This window comes from Panthera uncia, chromosome F2, assembly GCF_023721935.1.
Source record: "Panthera uncia isolate 11264 chromosome F2, Puncia_PCG_1.0, whole genome shotgun sequence".
Lineage (NCBI taxonomy): Eukaryota > Metazoa > Chordata > Mammalia > Carnivora > Felidae > Panthera > Panthera uncia.
Window position 1 is genome coordinate 29646355 of NC_064812.1, and position 21157 is coordinate 29667511.

The 21157-nt window shown below is 36.2% G+C and overlaps 1 protein-coding gene and 1 long non-coding RNA gene across 6 annotated transcripts in view; one reads left to right on the plus strand and one right to left on the minus strand.

Annotated features, from left to right (window-relative positions):
• Window positions 1-13674, minus strand: part of EMC2 (ER membrane protein complex subunit 2) — a 50973-nt gene extending 37299 nt beyond the window's left edge. For all 4 annotated transcript variants that reach the window (XM_049633526.1, XM_049633527.1, XM_049633525.1 and 1 more), the window contains exons 1-4: window positions 13574-13674; window positions 6964-7077; window positions 6406-6470; window positions 3286-3371 (exon numbers count right to left, since the gene is read on the minus strand). In XM_049633526.1, coding sequence (XP_049489483.1) covers window positions 3286-3371; window positions 6406-6470; window positions 6964-7077; window positions 13574-13613 — 305 coding nt within the window. In that variant the 5' untranslated portion in view covers window positions 13614-13674. The remainder of the gene's footprint in view (window positions 1-3285; window positions 3372-6405; window positions 6471-6963; window positions 7078-13573) is intronic.
• Window positions 13675-13764: 90 nt separating this feature from the next.
• Window positions 13765-21157, plus strand: part of LOC125924765 (uncharacterized) — a 116432-nt gene continuing 109039 nt past the window's right edge. For both annotated transcript variants that reach the window (XR_007458551.1, XR_007458552.1), the window contains exon 1: window positions 13765-13871. This is a non-coding gene — a long non-coding RNA (uncharacterized LOC125924765). The remainder of the gene's footprint in view (window positions 13872-21157) is intronic.

The following is a 21157-nucleotide window of genomic DNA, read 5'->3' on the forward strand; positions in this document are numbered from 1 at the left end:
CCACATGCCAAAGAATAAAGTTGGGCAACTACCTCACCCCATAAAAAATATTAACTGAAACAGATCAAAGACCTAAATATAAAAACTAACAGCAACATAAAACTCTTAGAAGAAAGGACAGGTGTAACCTTTGTGACCCTGATTAGGCAATGGTTTCTACATGACACCGTAAGTACAAGTGACAATGGAAAAACAGAACTGGACTTCATAAAAAATAAAAAACTTACATTTGTAATCAAAGGATACCATTAGGCAAGTGAAAAGACAACTCACATAATGTGAGAAGTTTTACAAATCATATTATCTGACAAGGGACGTGCATCTAGACTATATTTAAAGAACTCTTATAAGTAACTCCCATCTAGAAGCAAAGAATATGAATAGACATTTCTCCAAATGGCCAGTAATTGTATGAAAAGATGCTCAAGATTTCTAGTTCCTGGTTTGGCACATGATGATTCTGAAAGTCATCACTCCCATCCTCACAAGAAAAAGGCTAAACAAAGTTAACAAACCAACAACTCTTTTTAGATCCATCAGAAAATTGACCAAGTAAACCACTGCCCCTAAAATTGAGAGATAGATCAATACAGATAAACATAGCTTAATGGAACATAAGATCCCATCAAAAACTGTTAGACCTAATAAATACAGTAAGGTTGCAGGATAGAAAATCAAGATATAAAAATCTGTTTCATTTTAATACACTAATAATACTCTATTAATAAATTAATACATTAATAATATACTAATAATAATCTATTAATCTCATTTACAAGTCATCAAAAAGAATACACTACCCAGGAATGTATTTAACCAAAGAGGTGAAAGCCCTGTATGTTGAAAACTATACCACACTGATGAAAGAAATTGAAGAAAATCAAAAGATATCCATGCCCATGGATTGGAAGATTATTGGTAAAATTTCCATACTACTCAAAGTAATCTAAAGATTCTATGCAATTCCTATAAAAATTCCAATGGCATTTCCCACAGAACTAGAAAAGTTCCAAAATTTGTATGGAACCACAAAAGACCCTGAATATCCAAAGCCATCCTGCACAATAAGAACAAAGCTTAAGACATCATACTTCAAACCATATAAAAAAGGCATAATAATCAAAGCATTATGGTATTGGCATAACAAGAGACACACAGATTAATGGAACACAACAGAGAATCCAGTAACAAACCCAAACATAAATGGTCAATTAATTTACCAAGGAGAAGATAAGAATATACAATGGGAGAAGGATAGTCTCTTCAATAAATGGTGCTGGGAAAACTGGACAGTCATATGCAAAAGACATAAAACTGGACTACTATCTTTATACCATATGCAAAAATCAACTCAAAATTGATTAAAGACCTCAACATAAGATATGAAATCGTAAAACTCCTAGAAGAAAACATAGGCAGTAAGCTCTCTGACAAGAGTCTTGGTGATAATTTTTTAGAAGGAGCAAAGGCCGACAAAAACAAAAATAAAGAAATGGGACAACATCAAACTAAAAAGCTTCTGTAAAACAACAACAAAAAAACATTCAACAAAATGAAAAGACAACTTACAGAATGGGAAAAAATATTTACAAATCATCTGATGTTTGCAAATATCTGATAAGGAGTTAATATCTAATACATATAAAGACTTTATACAGGGACACCTGGGTGTCCCACTCCTTACTTTGGCTCAGGTCAAGAACTTGCGGTTGTGAGACTGAGCCCCACATAGGGCTCCACGCTGGCCAAGGAAGCTGCTTAAGATTCTCTCTCTCCCTGTCTCTTCTCCCTCTGCCCATCTCCCCTGCTGGCTCTCTCTAAAATAAAAACAAAACAAAAACAAAACAAAACAACAAAACAAACTCACAATCGCAAAAAATAAAAATGCGGCTAAGAAGAGGCAGAGGAATTGAAAAAGACATTTGCCGAGGAAGACATACAAATGGCAAACAGGTATATGAAACAGTGTTCAACATCATTAATCAACAGGGAAACAAAAATCAAAACCACAATGAGCTATCACCTCACACATAATAAAATGACTATTGTCAAGACAAGATGTAAGTGTTGACAAGTATGCAACGGGGACCCTTATGGACCGTGGGTGGGAATGTAAATTAGCAGAGCCGCTATGAAAAACAGTATGGAGGTTCCTTAAAAAATTCAAAATATAACTACCATTTGATCTGGCAATTCCACTTCTGGGTATTTATCCAAAAGAAATAAAATCACTATCTTGAAAAGATATTTATTTCCACACTCATGTTCACTACAGCATTATTTGCAGTAGCCAATACATGGAAACAACCTAAGTATCCAGTGACAGATAAGTGGATAAAGAAGTCTGATATAATGGAATATTATTCAGCCATAAAAAAGGAAGAAATTCTGCTATTTATGAAGTTGGATGACCCTGGGCATATGCTAAGTGTAATAGTCAAAAACAAAGACAAAGACAAATACTGTATAATCTCGCTTACAGGTAGAATCAAAAAGAACACAAACTCATAGAATCAGAAAACAGATTAGCGGTTGCCAGAGGTGGGCTGTGGGGGTGGGCATACTAGGTAACAGTGGTCAAAAGGTACAAACGTCCAGTTAAAGTCCTGGGAATATAATGTACAGCATGGTTACCATAGTTAACAATACTATTGTGTACTTGAAAGCTGTTGCTAAGAGAGTAAATCTTAAAAGTTCTCATAAGAAAAAAATATTGTAACAATGTATGGGGATGCACGTTAACTAAACTTATTGTGGTAATCATTTCAAAATATATATGAATATCAAATCATGATATCATACAACTGAAACCAACGGAATGTCAATTGTATCTCAATTAAAAAAATAATAATACCTTCTATACCTTGAATGCCTGTATGGATACTACACACATGTCATTACTAATTCCCAAAACAACCCTGACAAGTTGGTAATATTCCTGTTTTGCAAAGGAGTAAAGCTAAAAGGCTTAAACAAAAATAAGTTAAATAACGTGTCAGGTAAACAGCTAATAAATCCTAGAAAGAGGATATAAAACTGTCCTTACTCCAGAACATGATCCCATTTCTCTAGGCCAGAGATGGTAAATGAATTACACTCCTATGTCAAATCCTATTTATTGGGAGTAATTGGCAAAACTTATGCTGAGAAGCACTGACACTATTCTGAAACTCAGTAGCAAAAAATCTTGCACAATTAACAATGTTGCCATGTAGGCAGGACCTACATCTATACCCATGTTTACCATTTTAAAATGGGATCACACTGTTTTTAAGATTCAGTTACCTTTCCATGGCTTCAAATCTCATCCCAGTTAGTCTCTTGACTCTATGACTGCCAGGGAACTGTCTTCTCAACTCCTGAAGGCAAAACTGAAAAAATAATTGGTAAAAAAGGCTTAAATAGTAGTAATTACATTACATGTACCAAATGGGCTACAAGGAATGGACTACAGTCTTCAGTGTATCTTCTTAAATCATTTCATCTGTGTAATCTAATGACATGAAGTGAAATTAATTGGTAATAAATAATGGGGTAAAAGAAGAACTCTGAAATTACAGTGGGAATAACAATCAGTTCTCAAAATCCTAACTGGGAAAATGAGCAGGTCATGGAGTACACTAATAAGTCTTGAGATATTGCCATATTATTCCTCCTTGAAAATGGCTTCTGGGGTGCCTGGTGGCTCAGTCGGTTAAGCATCCAACTTCAGCTCAGGTCATGATCTCACAATTCATGAGTTCGAGCCTTGCTTTGCGCTCTGTGCTGACAGTTCAGAGCCTGAAGCCTGCTTCAGATTCTGTGTCTGCCAATCTCTCTGCCCCTTGCCCTCTTGTTCATTCTCTCTCTCTCTCTCTCTGTCTCAGAAATAATAAAAGAACTTTAAAAAAAAAACTGCTTCCATAATGTGCCAGACCCAACTTAAATGCTTATAACAGCTTCCAGGTTTTTTGCTTCTAACTATTGCCTAAGTATTCTCTTTACAAAAATTAAGCTCTTTGATAGTATTCTCAAGTCCCTAGCAAATAATATTAACACTTTGTTCAATTTTTCCCTGTTGAAATCATGTATTAATCAATCATCTTGTCAGTACACATAACCTGATTTGGGGTCATAAAATGCAGACACCAGGTCTATGGAGCCAATCTCCTTTGGGAAATATACATAATTCATCCATTAATTTAAATAATCAAATACTTACTGAGCACCAACTATGATCTCACCAACATCTGAATGCTAGAAATGTCGAGGATTATAAAAATGGTCCATTCTAGTGCCCCAAAGCATAAGTGACCAAAAAAATACATTTCATTAGTGAAGAAACTATTAATCAGTAATAAAATAAGTTTTAATATGATCTGCAAGTATTGCTTCCAAGTATGTGGCTAACAATCTGCCACACTAAGAAAAACATCACAATTAGTTAAAAATAAAGATGATGTTCATTTATTTCTATGACACCACACAAAACTCATATTATTTGGTCAATCAAGCTGTGTAGAAATTCTGAATCATTAAAAAAAATACTAAGTTACAAAAAAAGTTAGCATTTAATTTGATCTCCTGCTTTGGTTATCAATATTATCTAATATGATCTCCTAATTTGTCAAATGGCATTTAGCTACTTAAAAAAAAACCTTAATATCTCCCTTAAGATGTAAGCTGCCACCTCTGTGAATATTACAAAGACTATACCTCATAGGTTCTGAAGGTAATCCAAAAGATTTTATGGAATATTTATTTACCACTAACAGTTCCACTAAAATTAGGTGTAGAGACAATATAACATAATTACCTTGGAAAAAATAATGCTAATTCAGATATGAGTATGTTCTCCTGGTATTTCAACTTTCAGTTTGCATGTATTTTTTTTTTTTTTTGGCTTAAATGAGGAGATGATACTTAAGAACTCAGGATTATAAAACAATAGAATAAAAGAGCAGAAACCTCTACTTCTTGATATATAAAATCAATATAACAATAGTGTCAAGCACAAATCAAAGTGAAGATTAAATAAAGCCTGCTATAAAGCATTTATAGCACAGTGCCTACCACATGAGTTATTCTTTTATTTTAAAAGCTATATTTAGTATTTTAAGTCATGTTCTATGTATGTTAGGATTTTCTAGTAATTTAAGAAAGAGATACATTTAAAGCACTGCAAAAGAGTATTTAATATTCGATTTACAATGGGGTTACATCCCATAACCCATGGTAAGTCGAAAATACTGAATGTCAAGAATGCATTTAACACACCCAACCTATTGAACAGAATAGCTTAGGCTAGCTTGCCTTAAATATGCTCAGAACACTTACATTAGTCTACAGATGGACAAAATCATCTAACACAAAGACTATTTTATAATGAAGTATCAACTACCTCATGTAATTTATTAAATACTGTACTGAAAGTGAAAAACAGAATGGCTGTAAGGGTACAGAATGGCAATAAGTTTATCGATTGTTTACCCTTGTGATCACATGCCTGCTGGAAGGTGCAGCCCATTGCCACTGCCCAGCATCATGATATCACCTACCACTAGCCCGGGCAAAGATCAAAATTCAAAATTCAAAGCAGTTTCTACTGAATGTATATTGCTTCCACACCATCATAAAGTCAAAAAATCCTAAGTCAGGGAAGCCTGTTGGGCGTCCGACTTCGGCTCAGGTCATGATCTCGCGGTCTGTGAGTTCGAGCCCCGCATCGGGCTCTGGGCTGACAGCTCAGACCCTGGAGCCTGTTTCGGATTCTGTGTCTCCCTCTCTCTGACCCTCCCCTGCTCATGCTCTGTCTCTCTCTCTCTCAAAAATAAATAAATGTTAAAAAAAAAAAAAAGTTAAAAAAAAAATCCTAAGTCAAATCATCCTAAGTCTGTGACTGTCTGTGCTATGAAAGTCATTCCACAACCCAAAAGAAAAACTTGTTTTAAACCATCCGCTGCTTATTTTAAAATCTATAATATAGCATAATTCAACTCTTAAGTGTATAATCTTCACCAACTAATTTAACTTCTTCAGTACTGTTAAGAAGATTTAAGAACGTTCGCTGTCCCCAAGTACCTAGTTAGTCTCACCTACTCTTAAGAGTAGTAATGAAGGGGTACCTGGGTGGCTCAGTTAGTTGAGCACCTGACTTTGGCTTAGGTTGTGATCTCACAGTTTGTGAGTTCAAGCCCCACATCAGGCTCTTCTGCTGTCAGCGCAGAGCCTGCTTCAGATCCTATCCTCTCCCTCCCCCTCCCCCGCTTGTACTCTCTCTAAAAAAAAAAAAAAAAAAAAAAAAAGAGTAGCACTGAAAACTAGCTATAAAAGCATTCAAATACAAGCCATATACTAAGTCTTAGCTACTTATATATACTTCGTGAAGCAAATTTAAAATGAAATAAAATTAGTTTAAATACCTACCAATGCCAAGTCATCTCGACCATAGTCTAGGGCTGCAATCATTACTTGTTCATATATGATCCAAACTATAAATATATAGAGAGAGGAAAAAACTGAATTTAATGTCAAAATCTCCCAGCAGAAATTAGATATTTTTCTTGTTTCTAATATTTTAAAGTCACTTATAACTAAAAATTGATATACCATATTATATCTGGAATTAAGAAAGCATCCTCATATACTTTCAGTAATATAAAATATCTTAGTATCTTATAAAGTAAAAAGATCTCCCATTGTTTAATACCTGGGCTCTTCTAAAACATTCTTTATGAGGCACATTGTGACCAGATCAGGACGATAGCCCTGTGGTCATTAAAACAAAAAGGCCTATTTGATAGCTCCACTACAACCAGGAATTAGAAATCCTTCTCAAAATGATGTATCATTGACTTCCTGAAAACTCTTCTTAAAAGGGGACAAATCATAGATTGAACAGCAGGAAAACATAATGAAAAGATGGTTTTTAAAAGAACTAAAAGCCATAAATAGAACATGAACTAAGCATGAATAAGAACTCACTATCATCTCCAAGCTTAGAAGCATATTCATTAATTAATTCCTCTCCAACTTCCACAATTTGCTCACTATTTCGTGAGTTTTCTTCTCTCCATTTTCTCATTTTATCTCGCATCTCTGAAAAAAATAAAGTTGTTATTACATACATATTTGATCAATGCCAAAAAATTGACAAGGAAGTTGAAATCAACTTTTCAGGAAAATAAGGCCATATTTAAAATTTTTTTTATGTTTATTCATTTTTGAAAGACAGAGAAAAACAGAGCACAAGCAGGGATGGGGCGGAGAGAGAGGGGGACACAGAATCTGAAGCAGGCTCCAGGCTCTGAGCTGTCAGCACAGAGCCCAACACGGGGCTCAAACTCACGAACCGCAAGATCATGAGCCAAAGTCAGACACTCAACCGACTGAGCCACCCAGGCGCCCCGGAAAATAAGGTCATATTAATGTACGTCTATGGTATGTCAAAGTTCATAAAGCAGAAAATCAATTTAACAAGAGCAATAGACCCCTTATAAGATTAAAAAGACATCACAATTGATGTCACAACTATAAAAGTAACAAATGTCATGGGTCTGCCACAAAGATCCTCCATCCCTTGAAGCAACTATGGATCTTAATTTTTTTGAAGTTACAGACAACTTCAGAATTTGATAAAAGCTAGGGATTATTTTCCCAGAAAAAAAGAAACACATAAAATTATGCATAGAAATCTCAAAAATCCAAGGTGCTCCTGAAGCTCACCTACTCACTCAAGAATGCAAAATTTCATACTCAGAGGATCATATTTGGTATCAGCACTGACAGGATATTCACCACAAAACTTCATTAATAACATTACAACAGTACATATAATGTATAAGGATACACAACCATGCAGGAAAATAAACCACATAAAAAATCAGAACAAAGGAAATCTTTCAGTTACACACATAATAATAAATGGAAAGAAGAAAGTAAGATAAAAAGCACCTGCAAACAAAACTGTCACAAGAACAACTTTGCATATTATAAAATAAGAGTGAACTGAAAAGTTTTTAAAAGCAGCATTTTGATAACAGCAGAAATAATAACTGAGAAAAAGAAACAGTACCTAATCCAGTAAACAAAAGATCATTTTTTCATATAGTTAAGATAGAAAAAACTCTCCAATTCACAAATCACATATATGCTTTCTTACTTCTACCTCTGAAAATCTAACACACTTACTCACCTTTTCCTTCTATAGACAGATGCAGAATAGATTTAAACAGTTACATTGTTGCTGAACACATAAGTTAAATAATCAATGACAGGCCCCTAAAGAATAAGTATAAAAGAAGCACAAGGGATTTTCTCTACTTTTATAAGCATTATCTGAATCCCTAAAGCTCAAAGTCTAAAAATGAAAATAAAAATTGTAAGATGAAAACAGATCTTAAATGGTCTTAGCAAATCAAGTTAACACAGTTAATTCCTTCTACTGACAACTAGAAATCAGCTGGACTTTCACTCTCCACAGGGTCTGAACTAAATCTTACAAGGTTGAAGAGGAAATGAACAAACAAAAAAGCAGGTCATTCATACTCCACAGGTTAAGGGCTCAGTCCCACAAAACTGCCCCCACTTTAGACATCAATCACAAGTCAGGGCCACCAGTACTGCTGACCAACTCGCTATAAAGTCTGGGGTTCTCACAACCTCCTCTGCAGGTTTGCTAGAATGAATCACAGAATTTAGATAAGAACTCACTTACTATTATGGTTTTATTATAAAGCATATAATTCAGGAACAGTCAAATGGAAGAGATACATAGGGCAAAGTGAGGGGGGAGAGGCGAAGCAAAGGAACTTCCATACTTTTTCTAAGCTAATCACCATCCCAGCACGTTGATGTGCTTACCAACCTGGAAAATCTCCAAACCCTGTAGTTTAGGGGGCTTTATAGAGGTTTCATTCCATGGGCATGAGTGTTCTCCAGATCCTCTCCCCTCCCAGAAACTCAGGGAATGAGACTAAAGTTCCAATCAGGGATCCTGGTCTTCTGGGTGACCAGCCTTCAATCTGAAGCTATCCAGCCACAGATCATCTCATTAGCATACAAAAAGATACTCATTCTAGAAACCCCAAAGGTCTTAGAGGCTCTTGTGTCAGAAACTCAGGAGTAAGACTAAATATAACAAAAGATATTCCTATCAACCCTACCATTGAGGAAATTTCAAGGGTTTAGGAGCTCTGTGACAGGAACTGGGGATAAAGACCAAACATATATCCCTTATTATATCACAACATAACATATGTTATCTTTAGATCCACAGCATGGGTTCTCAGAACTCATTCAAACACTATCCCCCTATGCCATGGTTCACTTACATAGTCTTAAACCCTTTTCACTTTCAACTTGGCAGATTATTTTAAAAGAGTAAATGCCTTGAGAATATAAATTACTTAGTGTTTTATAGATATGTTCCATTACACTGCACCTCTTGCCCATATGCTGACACCCAAATTAGGCTAATATTCAAAGGGCCAAACTACTATCTTTCTAGGTCTTACCTTGAAAAAATTACCTTCACAAAACATATATATATATATATATATATATATATATATATATACACACACACACATAAATACAGATCTTTAGCTTAGAAGTGAAATCTCAGGGTATGTTCCATGAGATCTAGGACCCTGCCTGTCTTATTTAGCACTGTATCCTTAAGAATTGGAACAGTGCTTGGTGCAAAGTACTCAGACATGTATTTAATTAACATGTCATTTAGTATATAAACTAATAGTTAAAGCTAGGTATGGATAAGATCACCCAAAGAAGGCATTTAACCTTTCAATTTTAGACTCTTTGAAGCCGATGAGACCTTTGAACTTTCTCTTCCCAGAAATATGTACACGTTTACATACACTAAATTTTACATATAATTCCAGGAAATTCAAAGGCCACATAAAACACCCCTCCATCAGTCAGGAGTATACTGATCTCAGGTTTAATAACCATTGATAAGACTGAGTGCTAAAAAAAGAACCACTAAGAACACCAAAAATCAAGGACCAAATGGCTGTAGAAAACTCACAAAAGAAAGGTCTGAAAAGAGGAGACCCTTTATGTTATTATGAAACCAAGAAAAGAATGTTTCATGGAGGGAGTGATCCACAACAACAAATACAGTATAGATGTAAAAACAAAACAAACAAACCAACGAACAAAAACCCACGTTCATTAGACCTGGCATTAGGTCACCCTAGAAATCCTATTGGAGTGATAGAGAATGGAAAACAAATTATGTTTGTTTGAAGGTCTTAATAAAAAGAGAGGAAGTAGAGACAGCATAAAAAACTAAAATCCTTTCAAACATTTTTATAAATATGTCTTCAACAAATACTCATTTAGTGCCTATTACAGGCCAGGCATTGTGCTAGACATCCTATCCATATCCTGGCCAACTATCCTACTTTCAAAAAATTTGACTATACCCTTCTTAGAACTCTTTTTCTTTTAAAGAGTTCTTTTAAAGAGTTCTTTTTCTTTTAAAGAGTCTTTTTCTTCTAAAAATTTTTTTTATTATTTGAGAGAGAGAGAGAAAGCACACACGCGAGTGGGGGTAGGAGCAGAGAGAGAGAATTCCAAGCAGGCTCTGTGCGCTGTCAGCACAAAGCCTGATGTGGGGCTCAAACCCATGAACTATGAGATCATGATCTGAGCTGAAATCAAGGGTCAGATGCTTAACCAACTGAACCACTAAGAAACCCCACAACTCTCTTTTCTACCTCTAAACTCGTAACTCCTCTGTATAATAAACATCATTAATTTTCAACTGGCCAAATGAGTAAACTATATATTCTACTTTTTTTTAGATCCCAATTGAAGAGTGTTAGACTCACTATACGGATCTTTTATACATGATAAATTTTCCTATCACAAGAATTATAGTACTTTCTGAATAAGTCATTTCCATAGCTTTAATTCATGATGCTATTCAACGGAGTTTGCTTCTGGAAAGGTCTGAAACCTTCATTTTACAAACAAGCAAACATATCCTATTAGTATAGTGAGCTGCCTAAGTCTATCTTAGATACAAAAGGAATGATTCCAACACTAGAAAAATGATTTACAGTCTTTTTGTGAAAATGTGTTAATGTTTATTATTAATGTCATTAACAATTCATTTAGTCAACAAATCATTACTGAGTTCCTCCAAAATGTCTAGCATAAGAGCAAGATATGCCTGGTCCCTCCCTTCATTCTAGGAAACAAAATTCTAAAACTTAACAAACTGAGTAAGTACTTCAGTAGTATGAGGACATGGAGTCAAAGGACCAGGGTATATTTTGTTGACTTTGCTATTTTTTTTCTTTTTAAAAATTTTAGTGGAGGAGTGGGGTAGGGTGGTCAAGGAAAGCTTTCTGAAGTATGTGACCTATGAAGGGAATTCTGAGAAATGGTAACGTATAATGGTAGCAAGTGTAGGGCAAGAAGGGAGAAACACTCCTGGTGGAAGAAATAACATCTGTCTAGCCCTAAGACAAGAGGAGCATAAGAGGTTTAGGGAATTCAACAAAAGTCAGCATAGTCAGCTCATAGAGTAAGGGGGTAAATAGTTTTAAGATACAGCTGGAGACACAGACAAGAGCTAAACCATCTTTTTTATAAAGCACTTAATAGTTTAAAAGCACTTTAATGTTTTCTTTTGTTGTTGTTGTTTAAACCTGTGAAGTAGTTAATATTTATTATTCTAAATCTAATTACATCACTTCTCATCAGAATGCCTACAGGGTAAGGTCCAAGTTACCCAGTTAAATCACCTTGTCTGCTGGTAGGTATGACAGTTACACACCTACTTGTTCCTACCATCTAATAAACCTATACTGAACATACCTTCAAAGTAGCACTTTCTAAAAAGTATGAAATATGTGAAAAACAAATTTAAAAAAAGAAAAAAAAAGTATGAAATATTTGAAACATTTTTAAAGTAGCATTAAAAATAACAGCCACATGTGGATCCTGAGAAACTTAACAGAAACCCATGGGGAAGGGGAAGGAAAAAAAAAAAAAGAGGTTAGAGTGGAAGAAAGCCAAAGCCTAAGAGATTCTTAAAAACTGAGAACAAACTGAGGGTTGATGGGGGGGGGGAGGGGGGGGAGGGTGGGTGATGGGTATTGAGGAGGGCACCTTTTGGAATGAGCACTGGGTGTTGTATGGAAACCAATTTGACAATAAACTTCATATATTGAAAAAAATAAATAAATATAAATAAATAAATAAATAAATAAATAAATAAAAATAACAGCCACATATCTACCACCTGGCTAGTAAATATCCTGACACAAGCTTTTTAAAACTATGTATTTACAGATTTGTCTTCTCCATTAGACTGTCTTCTCCATTAGAACTCCATTAGACTTCTCCATTAGACTCCGTGAAGGTAGGTACTGTGTGTTATTTAATATATCCTAGATTTAGCACTAAGCAGTTAATACTTTTGTTTAATATAAGTAATTCCCCAAATACAGGTAGAAATACTGAGGTTCACAGTGCACTAGAGACCACAAAACCAATAATAAATTATTGAATTCAGTTCAAGTATAATGGGATTTTACTTTTTCCCATACAGGTTTGCAATTCTGTAATACTGGATAGATATATTCACCATTAAATGGTCAATATAACTTTCAGTCCACATGTTATTAGGTCATTGTTTAAACATCTGAAGAAGGCATTCACTAAACCAATAAGCTACTGAAGTCTGTTAAATGCTGGGAATATAAATTTCAATTACACAAGTTTCATGCCTTAGAGAAACTCTTAGCTGTCCTCTTAGCCATGCTTCCCACTGAAGTTTTTAAGAGAGAAATCTCTCTTACAGAATTGGTTCAAAGTCTGGCTGCTTCCAAATTTAAAGAACACACTCCACCTTAAAGTAGGATGGGTAAAGAAACCTACCACACTTGAGCGTATGCCCAACATAACCAGTTCTTTACCCCTTCCTAGGAAGTAAGAAGTAAGAAGAAAGTTGTGTTATGTGCATAAATGTGTTTTCAGAGAGAATGGGGCTGCGAATAATTAAGAGAAATCAGAGATCCAGTTATGCAGAGAGAACAAAATGTAAAGTAGCACGTAGAAGAACCAGATTTGTTCGTGACTCTTCCATAGACCTTCATAGAGTTGTAACCCTTACATAGCACTGAATACAGGGCCTACAGGCCCTGTATTTCTTGGCTGCAGGGAAGCTTCAGCAAGCAACTACCCCGCTTCCTCTTCGCCGCCCAGCAGCCACTATAAAATGTGTGACAGCCCCAGCCCCAGGTCCCTCCCGCTTTATAATGGAAGCTGCCCCGGGCCACTGTACTGGAACGGAGGTATGTGGGTCACTGAGTCTATCGGAGCACAAGCTGGGGACCGGGGTGGGGGGTGGGGGGGCCGCGAGGGAACACCGTGGATTCTAGGCTGTGACCGGGCCACGGAAGGAGCCGGCCTCAACCTTCTTCTCAACTTGGCCCGTCGAGAGACAGCTCCAGTGCAGAAGACAGACCGGAAAACCCAGGCCTCCACCGGCAGCAGGTACTGCCGAACCGCTTCCCAGGACTTTTGGTCTTTCCGCACCCGCCCTGCTCCCAGTTACCTTCCCAAGTGACATCGTAAAGCTCTGAGACCTTCGCCATCTTCTCAGAACCTGGAGGCAGGGGGTCAGAGGGAGGGGAAACACCGTCACGTGACCTACGACCGGGCGGTAGCGACTTACGACACCATTTCTCATTGGTCGAGAGAGCGGAGGGGGCCGGATCCTCCGCGCACGTGCACGCGGCTCGGTGGAGGGGCTGTTGGAGAAGGGGGCGGAGCGAGCTGGGTGGTGAGCGGCACTCTGGGACTCGGAGGACAGAGCGGCTAACCGCTGGAGGCGGGAGTCGGCGTGGGATGAGGTGACTATTTCACCGGGGAGTTTTAGTAAATGCTGTGAGTTTTTAATGTGCGCCACACCCGGTTTTTCTTTTTCTTGTTTTTACATGGGTGTATTCATTCTTTCCCCACTCCCCGGTCAGTATCTTGTTCTCTTCAGGTACTGCTGCAATGTAATTTGCTGCTCCAATCCTTTATTTGTCCGCAATCTTCCTACTTCCTAAATGGGATTTGCTTTCCATATCCTTTTGAATTTCGACTAAACTGATACACTCCAAAATTTTTTATTAATCTCGTTGAGGGACTAAGCGGGATTCTGCCTTTGCACATAACGTTTGTGTGGCCGAGGACTTCTTAATGTTCACGTGAAACGTCTTCGTGCCAACCTGGATCACTGTCTGCCACTCTAGATTTGAAATCTCGTAAGATCAGCCAATTTGTAAGTCCTTATAATTAAATGAATGAAAGAAATACTGAATAAATGTACGAATGAAACCATCAGAGCCCCTGCACGTCGCTCCTCTGTAATCTCAAATGGGGGGGGAGGGGGAAGGAAGCCCTCTTTCCCCACCCTTTCCCACCAAGCTAATTGCTTTCAGAAACTTTTAGACGTAGTTTACTAGAGCTAAGAAGAGCTGTCCGGAGGAGAAGCAATAATAATAATAATAATAATAATAATAATAAATTCAAACGCATATATTTAGTATTTTAAAATAATGGAACAAAATCGTAAAGAGAGAATATGTAAAGTGAGGAAAGAAGCCTAAAAATCCCTGTAGTTAAGGGTCAGTGAAGAACAGGCAATCAAGATAAAGGAGAAAAGAGAGTCCTATCCCACAACCAAGGGAGTACGATTTTAAAAGAAAACACACACACACACACACACACACACACACACACACAACTATCAATGGCACCCGCCACAGACAAGTTATGTAAGGGCAGAAAAGACTTGAACTTATACAGTTGGAGTAGATTCTGAATGAGCTTCATTTTCTGTAAACAGAACTTTTTAGAAGTTCTTCATTAAAAAAATTAAAAACCCTCCGCTCAGAAATTCACATATTTGGGGCGCCTGGGTGGCTCAGTCACTTAAGCGTCAGACTCTTGATTTCAGCTCAGGTCATGATCTCACCATTGGTGGGTTCGAGCCCACTGTAGGACTCTATGCTGACAGCTCAGAGCCTGGAGCCTGCATAGGATTCTGTGTCTCGCTCTCTCTGCCCCTCCCCCGCTTGCACTGTGTGTGTGTGTGTGTGTGTGTGTGTGTGTGTGTGTGTCTTTCTCAAAAATAAATAAACACTTAAAAAATTTTATTAAAAAATAAAAGAAATTCACATATTCTAATTCTTCAGTAAAACAACTTGGTGTGATGGAAACAAGGACTCAATCACACAGATTTGAGTCCAGGCTCTATTTAGTAGCTGTGTGACTTTCAGCATGTGTATCTCTAAGCACCAGAGATGCTCATTTATAAAAAGGAGTTAATTATATCTATATAAAAAGAAAATATCTACTTTGAGTTGTTATCAAGATTAAAGGATACTGCATGACACTCCCATGGAGGTACCAGTCCTTTGGCTATAAATATAAATATGCTGATGACTCCAAAAATTCTCCCCTGAACCTAGTTTGGCTTTTTTGACATACTCACTTAGATAGCTAATATGCATCTCTAAGTTAGCATATCCCAAACAGAATTCTGGATTCCTGCCACCATGCCCCCCCAAGTTGCCCTTCCCCACTGTAGTTGATGACACCGTCCACCTAAGTTGCACAAACTAAAATTTTAGGAAGTATTGTTGATTCTCCATCCCCTACATGCAGTCTATCAGCAAATTCTGTATTGTACTTCTAAAATTTTCCCAAAGTCTATTTGCATCTCCACTGCTACTACTTCAGTCTAAGCCACAAACATCTCTCACCTGACTGCTTATGGCTCTCAAATGACTCCCCCAGACAATAAACCCATATACTGTAAACACTTTACCACAGTTTACAGGGCTTTACTCTGTCTGGCTCTCTCCTACCATTCTTTCTTCACTAGACCCAAGCCGTTCTCCCTACTCCCTATTCCTCAAACATGCCAGACTCCTATCTGCCTTTAGTCTGGCATTTGCCCATTACCCCTTTTCCTGGAATGTTCATCTCCATATCTTCAAGTGGCTGTCTTCTTTTTGTCATTCATATCTCAGTTGTATTGAAAACGATCTACTTATGAAGAGGCCTTTCTTGACTCTCCAATAACAAGTGGCTCCTAGTTAATGCCTTTTGCATCATTATGACACTTATCACTTTTTCTGTTTACTTATTTTCTGTATTTTTCATTATTATCTAAGTTCCTTGAGAGTATAGACTTTGTCATCTTAGCCTTGTCAATTGAACATGGGAAAACACCTGGCATATGGTAAATGTTGAATGAGTGAGTTAGATACTCAAAAACATAACAGCTTGTATAAGTGATTGTTAGGATAATGTTTCATAGTAGTGAACATATGATTTCTACTCCTTGGTTATGGATGGGAGGTTCTCTCTTTATATTATCTATATTTTCCTAAAAATTATAAACATAGTGAGTTTGGGACCATACCTATCTGTTTAACATCTCCCAGCCACTTAACACAGTATTTGGTATATGTATTTGTGACATACATCTACAATTTACTATTTGTACTAAATTGTTTATGCCCAACATTTTGTTGGATTTCTTGAGGGAGTGGAAGCCCAAGGAGGTATCTTTTAAATACTTACAATGGATATTAACAACTACAACTAATTAAGGGGGTAAATATTCTCTAGTCATTTCAACTAAATGCCCTTGTAACTGGCTGCTACTGTCTCTCAGGCAATAAACCTTATGACATTGTGTTAAAGGAGGTCATTTTCAGAATTTTTTAGCTGGAAATTTGAACGATTTCATTTTAGATTTAAAAGGTATGTATGAATTGTTAAAACTACATTTTTCAAACTTTTTCACCTGCAACCTATATTAAGAAAATACATTTTACATCACACAGTATGTGTACATTATATATAAAACCGAAACAAAATTTACAACCTAGCCCTACAATGTGTCTTGTCCTCTATAGTTTCTATTCAAATTGAGTCAATTTTATTTTGTTTTCTAAAAACACTAGGTGCAACCCACTAATGGGGTAATGCCAGTACTTTGAAAAACAATTGGACATTGTATATGTTTCCTAATCTGAGGCCCTGAAGTGATAATTTGCTCAAGTTCTTGCCACTAGTGGGTAACAAAGATGGCAAATACATATGAAGGAGATCAGCTGTTTAGATCCTAGATAAAAGATGATATATTTATAGGAAAAATATATTTAAGGGAAATTTTTTTTACCAATAGTACTTCCTGAAGCGGGAAAATGATGGTGTTTATATATCATAACATTTTAGATATCTAATAAAACTTGCCCTGCTCAGCACACTCAGGAAAAAACTGGTATGTCAGTGACAAAACTTTTTATTCTTCTCTAACATTTTATAATGTAATTGTAAATGTAAATTAAAAAGAAATATCTTCTATAGATAAAACCATAACCCTGAGAATATAAACATCAAGTGTACTTTCTATAAATTTACTTTTATAAAATATTTTCAAAATGTTATCTCTCACTCTCTCACTTCTTTGGAAAAGAAGCTTTGATTCATGTATGTTAAAAATACTTAATTCAGTTTTTTGACTGAACACTCCCCAGCATTGGTGACAAGTACCAAGGAAATATCCAAGCAGTCAAATATTGGATTATACCACATTAGACACCATGGGAAATGCTATCTCATTTAATGATCTCAGTTAAACAATGAAAAAAGCACATGAATATGGTTTATGATATGCTTTTTTTATTTTGACACTATTGTATGATTTTCATTTTTTTTACAGGCTCATGTTTGAATAGTTAGAATGATAATACATCAGAATGAACTAGATTCAGAAAGGAATAACTTTGAGTAAGACTTTATTTTCTTTGAGATGGGACAAGCTTTATTTATTAAGCCTGATTGGCCCACAAAGCACTTTGGAGTGCTTCTCTTTTATGATCAAAGTTTACTTAATTCAGTTACTATCTCAGACATTATGAAAGACTAAAGCAACTTCTTAAGAGTAATAAACCTTATGACATTTATAAAATGGACATCATTTAACAGGACAGAGCATAATACCATTTTAATTGATTTTGCAATATCCAACATCATCATCAAATCATTTACTTAGAATCTACTATCTGTTTTGTTCTGTCTTAATCATAGTGAATTAAAATATCCCACATTATGTAGCACAGTTTATAACTTCTATTTACTATGACAATTATCCATGAAAGTAAATTTGTATCACTATAACTTTCATATGAATTTACTATAGCTTTTAAATCGTGTTATTGTTTCTAATTAGTGAATCATAACCACAAATCCCTTTGTATTTAAGGGAAAATATTACTTATTTCATCTTCATTCCGTGTCACTAGATTTTGACTGTGATACATTCACATTTGGAAGGAAGTTTTCCTTAGAGTTTTATTTACCAAAAGCCAGATTAACATGGAGTTGTTTTAGGAACCTTCTGAACATTGTTTTTATTACATTTTTTACAGACTTTGTAATTTTATATGCCCTGTGCAAACAAGATAGCCTATACCCCCTTTGCTGACACAGTTGTAGCATTTAGGCACTTGTAGTTTTTCCATCTTTGCCATTATTTGCAGTATATATGTTTTAAAATGTGCCAGCAGTTCATTTCACATCCCAATTATATTATTTTAGAAAATAAAGGAGAGTCTCTGGGAAACATTTCCAGTGAGATCACTTTGGTCCTTTCATAGTAGAATTCACAAACTGATAATTACTGCTCTGTGCCATAGTTGTAACAGGGAAGAGGAAAGTACATCCAGAAAGAGTACACCCAGAATTTCTCCCACATAAGCAATAAATTAGAGCTGTTTCTTTTTGAGATTTATAACCATACTTAAGAATCCACTTTTTCAAATGATACTTAGTTATTTCCCCAAAGTGCATATTCTGTTCTGATACACACATATACCTGTGCATATGAAACAGTCCTTGTGCAGAAAGGCATTTTTGTAAACATCCCTTTTGGGTACCAAACATCCAGGAGTCTTTACAAACTATTACAGTGATCTGATGGTCTCTAGAGCCCATCTAGACTTCATTTTCTGCAATAGAACTATAACTAAATTCTTTACTTGAAGAAATGTTCAAAAAAGTATTTATTCACAATGAAGAAACTGCATTATGGGTAAATTCACATAAAAATATACTGAGTGTTAACTTACATATTTTTGTCTAAGTACATGTTACTCTGTTACAGACACAATTTTTGTTTTTCTACTGTCTCTCTTCTGTGATTTGTTAGCATCATTCTAGCCACAAGTGGCTTAAGTTGTTCATTCAAACCTAAAGCTCTGATGTATCAGCCTTGCCATCAGGGCACAAGTTCATTTCCTCTACTGGTCATCTTTCTCTCTCTATGGTCATGCTGACCATTTTTGGCTAGAATTGACTGAAATGCCAGCAGCAACAGTGGGCACTAAGTGTCCATCTTATCTTACAGATCATAAATTGTATGCTTTTTTGCACATACAGGAGCTTACTTGGGCAACTCCAATAATTTATTTGGGAAAAAGTCTGGTTTCTTGGCAGAATTTCACTAAGAAAACTGCCCATCCCCCAAATCCATTCTACCAACCTCATCCATTTCTATCTCATACCTGCAGAAACAGCACAATGTCAAATGTTTTTTTAAACTTATGTAACATAATTTTTAAATTCTACTTAAAATTATTTTTTCTTAGTTGAAGTATATTTAGCATACTGTTGTATTGGTTTCAGGTATACAGTCCAATGACTCAACAATTCTATACATGACTCAGTGCTCATCATGAGAAGTGTACTCTTAATCTCTCTTATCTACTTCACCCATCCCCCTAACTACCTCCTCTCTGGCAGTCACCCATTCATCCTCTGTATTTAAGAGTCTGCTTTTTTGTTTCCTTTTTTCTTTGCTTGTTTATTTTGTCTCTTAGATTGCACATATAAGTGAAATCATATAGTATTTGTCTTTGTCTTATTTCACTTAGCATTATATTCTCTAAGTCCATTTAGTTGCTGCAAATGGCAAGATGTCATTCTTTTTTGTGGCTAAGTAATGAAGAATTATTACTTGTGTATTAATTGTGCATTTTCTTTATCCACTCATCCATAGATGGATGTAACTTGGGTTACTTCCATATTTTGGCTATTGTAAATAATACTGCAATGAACATAAGGATGCATATATGTTTTTGAATTGTTTTTGTTTTATTTGGGTAAATACCCAGTAGTGGAATTAACTGGATCATATGGTAATTGTATTTTTAATATTTGGGGGAAACCACCATACTATTTTCCACAGTGGCTGCACCAACTTACATTCCCACCAGCAGTGCACAGGGGTTCCTTTTCTTCACATCCTTGTCAACACTTGTTATTTCTTGTCTTTTTGAGCTTAATTATTCTGACAGGTGTAAGGTGATATCTCATTGTGGTTCTTTATCTAGGAACTGTGAGGTAGGGAACAAAGTAAGCGTGCTTTAAAGCTGCAACTCAGTTCAAATTGCTGCCATCTCACTGGAGATTTTTTTTTTAATTTTTTTTTTAACGTTTATTTATTTTTGAGACAGAGAGAGACAGAGCATGAATGGGGGAGGGGCAGAGAGAGAGGGAGACACAGAATCTGAAGCAGGCTCCAGGCTCTGAGCCATCAGCCCAGAGCCCGACGCGGGGCTCGAACTCACAGACCGTGAGATCGTGACCTGGGCTGAAGTCGGACGCTTAACCGACTGAGCCACCCAGGCGCCCCTCACTGGAGATTTTTTGAGCAATAGAATATTTTAACTTCCTTCTGCCATTATACTTCCAATACAGATTCTTTTTCATCTTTTAATAATGGGTTTGAGCATTTCTGTGGGTGGGGTGGGAGCTGCAGCTGTCAAAGGCGGGTGTTTTCAATTGATGCAGTTTCTAGCAATAGCAAGAGTATAGAATATTAAACATAACCTCTATCTAATCTTGAGAAAACATCAGACAAACCCAGACTGAGAGCCATTCTACAAGAATAACTCAGTAGTGGTCATTAGAGAGCAACAGTGACATATACAGTTCTTCTAAGCTTTTAGACAAATGCTTAGTCTTAGACATCCATTGACAGATTTTAATGTCCTATATGTGGTGGAGTTAAGTGTACAGTCTTAAAAGTTGTGAAAGTCCCCAAAGTAGTTTGTATTAATTACAAATTGTA